Here is an 8,992-nt window from a genome sequence, read left to right on the forward strand (position 1 = left end):
AGTACGTGCTAAAGGTGTCGAGTCAGGATCATCCTGATAAGTTTAAATTGGTGAGTGCTCATCTGTTTTCGAGCCTCGAGGTGACCAAAGATGTATCCTTTCTCCATCTACATCTGTAACTCCTGGCATCGAGTTTGCAATGTTTCTCATCCTTGCCCAGGCACTTGTCTTCACTGTCATGGGTTTTGCTGACTTAACTCTTTTCTGAGGTATTTTCCCAGATACTTGATTCTTTTCTTTTACGTCTTGGTTGCCTAGCATCACCACACTGGCCCATCAAAGAAATTCATAAAGACAGCACATCTTAGCCAAACTGAAGAAGTCATTAGGCCCACCAATTAGAACGAAGCCTGCCCATATCTCCATGAATATGCCAAGCTTTGTCAAAGCCTCTGGTGCCTCAGCATGGAGCAAGCCAACTAGACATGGCAAGCCATCTGCAAGACCATGTGCACGCAGAGGATAGCAAGCCATCTGCAATCCCAACGCTGTTCTAGCTGCATCCCGACACTGGGCCCATCACAGAAATTCATCAAGCCGAGGACATCCGTATCCCTTGCCTCATGACATTATGTTCCCTCGCCTCGTTCCCTCACCTCCCCAACCATTTCTTGATAATTTCATCGACGCATCCAATGACAGGGTTGTAACTATGGCAGCTAACAAAGGAATCTCATGAACCTTCCGTGCGACAAGATGTTAGCCAAACTGAAGTAGTCACTTGACCCAACCATTAAGACTGAAGACCGCTCGTATATCCGTCAATATATCGAACTTTGTCAAAGCCTCTGTTTCCTCAGCATGGAGCAAGCCAACTAGACGTTGTAAGCCATTGCAAGCTGACCATGTGCCTGCAGAGGATGTGGTAAAAATGTCCACCCAGCAGAAGTTTATGTGCATGGGTATGAAAGGATGTTATGGCAGTCAGTGCTCAGCATGAGCAAAAACACCTGGTCTGGCCTGGCAGTTGCAGTAGCATTTACGGCTTGGGTACCAAGGGCCATCGTGGCTTGTATTGTATGGCCCATCTTAGTCAAGCACAATGACATGGACCAAAGATAATGGTAACACTCCTCAATCTTGACTGTAAATTCATTTTGCTTCTGTTGTGTCTGTACGTATAAATCTGTGATCTTGTATTGCACAGCAACATTATCGCTCGGACCTTTCCCTACAATTTCCCTGTCACCAACTCTAGACTTGCAACCCTTTGGCTCAGGTTCACCAATGAAGAATGCAGCCTCATCATATTTAGCATAAAGTCCAACCACCCCGGCCAGTGCCAGGAATTACTAGATAGGGGTGCAACTGCTTTGTGGTGCTCAGTTTTTATTACCCACAGCAATGCTTCCGATAATGTGTTTAGAAATCTCAAAAGCTATTGCCAGTTTCCCTCATGATCACATAGAGAAGAATTGTTCTCACAAAAACTAGGTTTCAAGACTAGATCTAGACGTGGCACATGCCCTTCCCCCTTCGCACGACAGGTCAAGATTTCTAGAATTGCTAAACTTTCTTTGCTTTGCTTGTTACCCACCCAAAACTCGTGCACTTTCTTGCTGACCTCTATCAAAGCACATGCACGCTTTTTCACTGCCCCAGCCTTTTTCCTCAGCATCTCTATTCTGTATGCATTGTCCCACATGCCAGCAATTGCACAGATGTTTGCCATGAGCATATATGCAGTTGCATACTTAGGATTCAACTGGACAAGTTGCTGAAAGCATCTCTGACCTAGTTCTGGTTCCCTGTAAGTTTTGCAGGCACTCAACAAAGCTGTCCATGTTTCTTCCTCAGGAAAACACCTCGTTGTTTCAAGAAACTTCTCTGCCTCATACAAATGTCCAGATCGTGCAAAAAGATCAACCAAGCAAGTATAGTGATCGATTGTGGGTTCAATGCCATATTCTTCTTTCATCACGTTAAAATACTCCTGGCCCTTAGAGACCAGGTTGGTATGGCTGCATGCAGTAAGAAGACATGTAAATGTAATAGCATCTGGTTTCACCCCCTGGTCTTGCATGTTCTCAAAACATTGAATTGCCATGTTACCCTCATGATTCACACCATATCCTTTTATCATGGCATTCCACGACACAACACTTCGAACTGGCAATTTGTCAAAAACTCTACTTGCCTCTGAAAGTGACCCACATTTGGCATACATGTCAACCAAAGTGCTGCCAACAGGTAGGTCTCCTTCCAATCCCATTTGTGTTACCTGTATGTGTATTTCTCTACCCTTGTCCATGGCTCCTAAGCTGCCACAAGCTTTCAAGACACTAACAAAGATAGCATCACCTGGTAATATGCCCTCTAAAGGCATCTGTTCAAAACATTTCAACACTTCCTGACCAGGTCCATGTTCAGCATATCCCGCCATCAATGCACCCCACGTCACGACATTCCGAACTGGCATCTTGTCAAAGACTTCCCAGGCCTCTAAAAATGAATTACACTTGGCATACAAGTCAACCAACACATTGCCAACAACAAGGTCTCTTTCAAAACCTTTTTGTGCAATCTCAGCATGGATTTCTCGGCCCTTGTGTATGGCTCCTGTGCTCCTGCAAGCTTTCAGGGCACAGATGAATGTTGTAACATTTGGAGAGAGGCCTTCCAGTTGCATCTGTTCGAAACATTTCAATGCTTCCTGACCAGGTCCATATTCAGCATACCCTGCAATTAGTGTGGCCCATGTCACAACATTTCGGGTTGGCAGGTTGTCAAATATTTCCCGGGCCTCTAAAAGTGAGCCACAATTGGCATACATGTCAACCAAAGTGCTGCCGACAAAAAGATCTCTTTCGAACCCCCTTTTTGTGGTCTCAGCATGTACTTCTCTGCCTTTGCCTATGTCTCCTATGCTGCCACAAGCTTTCAAGACACAGTTAATTGTGACAGCATCCGGAAGGACACCCTCTACATGCATCTGTTCAAAACAATTCAGAGCTTCCTGACCCGGTCCATGATCTGCATATCCTGCAATTAGTGCAGTCCATGACACAACATCTCGAACTGGCAGCTTGTCAAAGACTTCTTGTGCCTCTGAAACCGAACCACATTTGGCGTACATGTCAACCAAAGTCTTACCAACAAAAAGGTCCTTTTCAAAACCCTTTTGTGCAATCTCAGCATGTAATTCTTGGCCCTTGCCTATGGCTCCTATGCTGCCACAAGCTTTCAAGACAAACACATACGTGCCAGCATTCGGAGTAATGCCCTCAAGTTGCATCTGTTCAAAATATTTCACCACGTCCTGACCAGGTCCGTAGTCTGCATATCCTGCAATTAGTGCATCCCATGACACTATATTCTTAAAGAACAGCTTATGAAAGACTTCCCGTGCCTCAGGAAGTGATCCACATTTGGCATACATGTCAACCACAGTGCTGCCAACAAAAACATCCCTCTCAAGTCCTAATTGTGTGATCTCTGAGTGCAATTCTCGACCAGCGTCTATGGCTTTTATGCTGCCACAAGCTTTCAAGATGCCCACAAATGTGGCATCACTTGGAAAGACGCCCTCCAGCAGCATCTGCTCAAAACATTTCAGTGCTTCCAGACCATGTCCATGTTCAGTATATCCTGTTATGAGCACCGTCCATGATACATCATCTCGAGCTGGAAGCTTGTTGAAGACTTCCCAAGCCTCTGAGATTGAGCCACATTTGGTATACATGTCGAGCAAAGTATTGCCAACAAGAAGATTTCTTTCAAGTCCCTTTTGTGAAACTTCAGCATGTATTTCTCGGCCCTTCCCTATAGCTTGTATGCTGCCACAAGATTTCAAGACACATACAAATGTGGCAGCATTTGGAGAGACACCCTCCAATTGCATCTGTTCAAAACATTTCACTGCTTCTTGGCCAAAGCTATGTTCAGCATATCCTCCAATAAGTATAGTCCATGACACAACATCTCGAACTGAGAGTGCATCAAAGACTTCCCGTGCCTCAGCAAGCGAGCCACATTTAGCATACATGTTGACCAGAGAGTTGCCAACAACTGGTTCTCTTGTGAACCCCTTTTGTGCAATCTTAGCATGTATTTCTCGGCCTTTGACTACAGCTCCTATGCTGCCACAAGCTTTCAAAATGCAAATGTATAAGACAGCATCCGGAGATACTTCATCCAGTTGCATCTGTTCAAAACAATTTAGGGCTTTTTGACCATCCCCATATTCTGCATATCCTGCAATCAGTGCAGCCCACGACACAACATTTCGAACTGCCAGCTTGTCAAAAACTTCTTGTGCCTCTGTAAGCGAGCGACACTTGGCATACATGTCAATCAAGGCACTGCTGACAAAAAGCTCTCTCTCAAACCCCATTTGGGCGATCTCAACATGAACCTGTCGGCCTATGTCCACATCTTGCAGCCTAGCACAAGCTTTTAACAGGGCCATAAGCGTATAACTGCTGGGATGTACACTATCTTCTTGCATTTGATGGTACAAATTAAGAGCACGTTGCGTTTCCCCATATTGAATATAACCTAACATGAGAGCAGTCCATGAATGCTCATTCCTATGAACCATCCTGTTGAACGCTTCCTCAGCATCATACAAAGTTCCACAATCTACAAGCATTGGCACAATGTGGTTCCCAACGGCTGTATTAGCGTTCAGCCCAGTATTGCAAATGTGTGCATGCACACGCTTGGCATACACTAGTTTTTTCTTTTTCCTGCACTTCTGCAAGACGAAGATAAAACTCTCCACCGAACGCAACTCAACCATCTGGTCCAACATACTGAGTGCTCCCTCTAAGCTGAACATCTGCCAACCACTGCCTTCTCGCAGTGGTTGCGAATCCACTCGTACTCAAGACCTAAAGCTGGCCTTCTTGCACACGTGGGTGATCCTCTGCCAGGCTATGGTGTACAGAATTCAAAAGACACGTTCCTGGTTGATTTCCTGATGTCCCTCTTTCTGCGCTTCTTTTTCATTAGGCATGTCGCTGGTTGGACTAGCCACGCCTGAGTAAGTTCATGTCTAACATCTGGAGCGCAACTTTGGGTTGTCTGTTGTAGCAGTCCTCCAGACCCCTGATAACTGAGTTGAGAGATTCGTGACAGTACTCTCACACAAGGCCAATCACGCAGCAAGAAACCTGAGTCTGGAGTTCTTGAGGTATGTTGAAGCTGACCAGCGGAAGAATCCTGCACCACTGGACTCGTTCGCGACTGGCCAGGGGTTTGAGGATCAAAAAGCTGAAAATTCAAGAGCGCAAGAGGCGGGCATCCTGAGGGCCTCATCGTGAGAGTGAATGCTGCCTATGGCTACACAGTTTGACAAGAAGCGTTAAACCAGCTCCCAGCGCCAGCAGCAACTGCTGCTGGCTTCTGGCCTCGCGTGCCCGTGTCCACCGGTCTCGGGCGCCAGAGGGCAATTCCTGCGTCGTCTCAGGTCCCGGGCGACCGTTGGCTTCTGGCCTCGCGCCGCCTCGCGTGCCTGTGTCCACCGGTCTCGGGCGCGAGAGGGCAATTCTTGCGTCGTCTCAGGTCTCTAGCGACAGATGGCAATTCCAGCATCGCCGAGACCAACGTTCCACATTTTGCGATGAACTATACATCGAACCATGGCTTTTGAGGCATCTTCCCAACTACTACGGGACGTGACATGGTGGTGGTAGCTTGAACTCCTCATACCCACGAGAACATGGTGGTGGTGGTAGCTTTAACTCTTGAACTCCGGAAAGACATGGGCAAGTCTCCATCATCCTCAAGGGAGGTAATTCACATAACAAATGGCTCATATAGACCGCATCTCGGGCATGGTCAAAGTGGATCTCAACATGGGCAGGGGCCAGAGGGTCTCGTCTTGTGGTGGCGTGGTGGTTGACATATTGAATGCTAGATAGGATTGGTCGGCAAAGACAGTGAGGTCAATGTACATGTGACACAAAGGCTCGGGAGCCTATCAGGCAATTCATTCTCATTGCTCCTCCATTCTCGCGACATTCCAGCCTAGGAATCTAGCCGCTGCTATCACAACAATTGTAGGAGCTGAAATTTTTGTATGTTTTAATGCTCCTTCCGAGCTTGCAAGAATGCGCTCTAATCCTTCTCTCTCCACACAGGTCTGTAGATTTCAAGGACTCCCTATTTTCAAAGATTTTGGGCGATGTTACCCATGATAATAGGAGTTCAAAGATTTTAGCGTCATCTCCATCTATGAAACGTGAGAGTGTGAACCTGAGATTGCCATAAGAGAGAGCAAGAACTTAAGGAAAATCCTAGCGATCCTTGTTTCCGCATTTGCTCATCTGTTTTTCACCCGAGAAACGCTTCACAAACCTTTCAATCAATGCATAAATGCTCTCTTTGAAAGACAACTCAAGGTGGCAAATCATCTTGCCTAATAATAGCTTCACTAGATTCCCAGTCCAACATTCTAGCTGGGCTGGCATAGGCTCCTTCAGTATTGCAAAGCACCATGGGACTTATTTTGTTTGTTGCTAGTAGCGTTGTGCCAACTGCTCCTTGCGAACATGGAGGGCAGCTCGTATGACAATTTTTGTGAGAAATGGAAAATTTAATGCCAAGGTGGAATGTGATTCCTTTATGGTTTTGTGGTTAAAAGACTCCCTGAAGCATTTAAGGGAGTCTTTTGTTAACCTTGTGGCATCAAGGACCAGAAGCACAGTATGGAGCAACAAAGATGAGATCCTTGTATGTATAATGTAGAGGCAAAGCTCTCCTTGTAATATCTTGAGCTTGAAAGATGGTATAATCAATCTAAAAGGAGGAGAGCCAAAACCCTCTCTAGAAGAGATCCAATCATACTTGCAAAATCAAGATCTAGAGAGAGAAATACTAAAACTAAAGAGAGAAAGACTAAAAGCCTACACTTTTTTAGGTCCCCCACCCCACAAAGTGGGAGGGCTTAATAGATCTCCCCACAAAGTGTATAGACCCAAGAGGTCCCCCCAAAAAGTGGAGGGACTCTTGTCCAAGAGGTCCCACCCTGGAGGTACGTATGAATTGTGTAGAAACCAACATGTATAAGCTCCGACTCTTTGGGATTCACTGTTTTCATGTGCTTGTTCTCCTTGAGTCCATGCTCCCTCAACATATCGTTTGATAGCATGCTCTAACCTTGCAATCTCCCATCATCCCCCCCTTCTTCTCCTCTTCCTCCCTCCTCCTCCTCTGCCTCCTCCCTTCTTCTCCTCTCTCCTCCTCCCCTTCCACCCTTCTCCTCCCCCCTCCACCTTCTCCTCCTTCCTCCACCTCCTTCTTCCTCCCTTGATCCTCCTCCTTAACCCTTTACCCCTTGAAGTCGTGAAGGAGACTAGCTCTCCCCTCCTCAACTTTAGACAACTCCTAAACCCTACAACCCCCTTTGAACCCTGGAATTCCTAGTTAGCTCTCTCGATCTTATCCCCCTTCTGAACCCTACAACCCCCTTCTAAACTCTTGAACCATCCGTTGTCATGATCTAGCCCTCTTTTTCACCTAAGCGAGTACGAGAGTTGCTTCCATGCTTAAGCCTACACCTCTCATCGGAATATGACCCGAAGACCTACGCTATACTTGTGAACACCTATGCTACAACGAGCAACAACACAACTATAGGTGACCAACACCCTCGATACCTGGACTTGGGAGAGCCAGAGACAACACTTTTAACATGATTTTTGATATTCAACATCGAATTGGTTCTTGGAAATTTCTAAGTGTATTTGTTTGGTTTTTCTTTAAAGTCTTAGGTCGTTCAAGTTTACGGTGTAGTAGTTTTGTGAGGCATGTTCTTTTATACATGATATTTAAATAAAAACATTTGTTCTCTCTAATATTAGCCTTTGTTAGCCTCTCTAAATAAAACCATCTAGTCCTCTCTAATATTAGCCTTTGTTAGCATTGCCGTGAGTTTGCCCTTGGAATTCGGATTGATAGACAATTTGCATGTTTAGATCGAGTCTTCTTTAGTCCTCTTGCAATTACTTGGCATCCATGCACTCCTCCTGCAATTACTTGGCATCCATGCACTCTTTTTGTTGCTTTTCATTTCTCTAATTGGTTCTCATTTCACTGATTTGCTGGTGGAACCTCTTTCTTGGAGCAAAAAAAATCATTGATTCCTATGACAGCCAGGTCTTTCAATCTCACCTTCTCGTTTCATTGATTTGTTGGTCAAAGCTTTTTCTTGGAGCGAAACTGTCGTCGAATCCTATGAGCAGGTGGGTTTTCATCATCTTGTAATTGATTGAATTGAATTTGTTTCATGTTTCATGCAGGAAGGGGCTCGGGCTGTGCATCTTTGCTGCTTTTTTTTAAAATATGTTGTTGTGAAATTTTGTTGCTTTTACTAGAGACTTGTTTGGTGCTTTCATTAGTAGTGGCTATGGTTATGGCAGCTTCTGCTCATCCCTTCATCCACCCTCAGCCATCTCATCATTGGTTCACCCTATGGCCCCGATTCCTCTCCTCTTTGCCTTGCCTTTCTAAATTGGTCAGAAGTTTGTAGCTCCTCTAATCGTTCCGTATTGACAAAGAGAGGCATGCCTTAAAAGTTAGGCATAGGTTGTAATATCTATCTATGGACCCAGCTTATCAAGGAACTCCTCGGTTACGCTTTCAAGACCGTAGTCTTCATTCCTCATGAAAATCAGAGTCTTCATTCCTCATGAAGACCAGAGTCTTCATTCCTCATGAGGTCTCTCCAAAGAAGTGGCTTAATGCCTGAAATGGTACAAGTTGTTGAGGACTGTGCAAAGAAGAATCGGTTGTACTATGCTTAAATTCAATGAAGGAACCTAATCTATCCAACTCAGGATTCATAGAATATACACCGGGAAGAAGACAAATACTTCTATATGTGATTCAATATCATCTCGTCGATTCATCCTTGCTTTGTTTAAGGAAGCTACTACGAAAACAAACTTGTCTCCTTGCCACGATGGGTCTTGTTGGAAGTGCTTGCAATTCCAAGGGAATATGCAAACATTAGCTTCTAAAGCAAGTAAATTTTTTGTGCAAAGTAGGG

The 8,992-nt window shown here is 45.2% G+C and overlaps 1 protein-coding gene across 1 annotated transcript; it reads right to left on the reverse strand.

Moving 5' to 3' along the window:
* Nucleotides 1-310: 310 nt before the first annotated feature.
* LOC147890185 (pentatricopeptide repeat-containing protein At5g27110-like) lies at nucleotides 311-5,491 on the reverse strand. Its single transcript, XM_087390466.1, has one exon. The coding sequence runs from the start codon at nucleotides 4,778-4,780 to the stop codon at nucleotides 1,379-1,381; it is 3,402 nt and encodes a 1,133-aa protein (XP_087246592.1). The 5' UTR covers nucleotides 4,781-5,491; the 3' UTR covers nucleotides 311-1,378.
* Nucleotides 5,492-8,992: the final 3,501 nt, after the last annotated feature.

The sequence above is a fragment of the Dipteris shenzhenensis genome, chromosome 19, assembly GCF_047967505.1.
Source record: "Dipteris shenzhenensis isolate YYH24624 ecotype China chromosome 19, Dip_SZ_1.0, whole genome shotgun sequence".
Classification (NCBI taxonomy): Eukaryota; Viridiplantae; Streptophyta; class Polypodiopsida; order Gleicheniales; family Dipteridaceae; genus Dipteris; species Dipteris shenzhenensis.

Bases quoted from the DNA above. Each gene is read 5' to 3' on its own strand.
- LOC147890185 (XM_087390466.1), bottom strand. From the start codon at position 4,780: ATGTTCAGCTTAGAGGGAGCACTCAGTATGTTGGACCAGATGGTTGAG.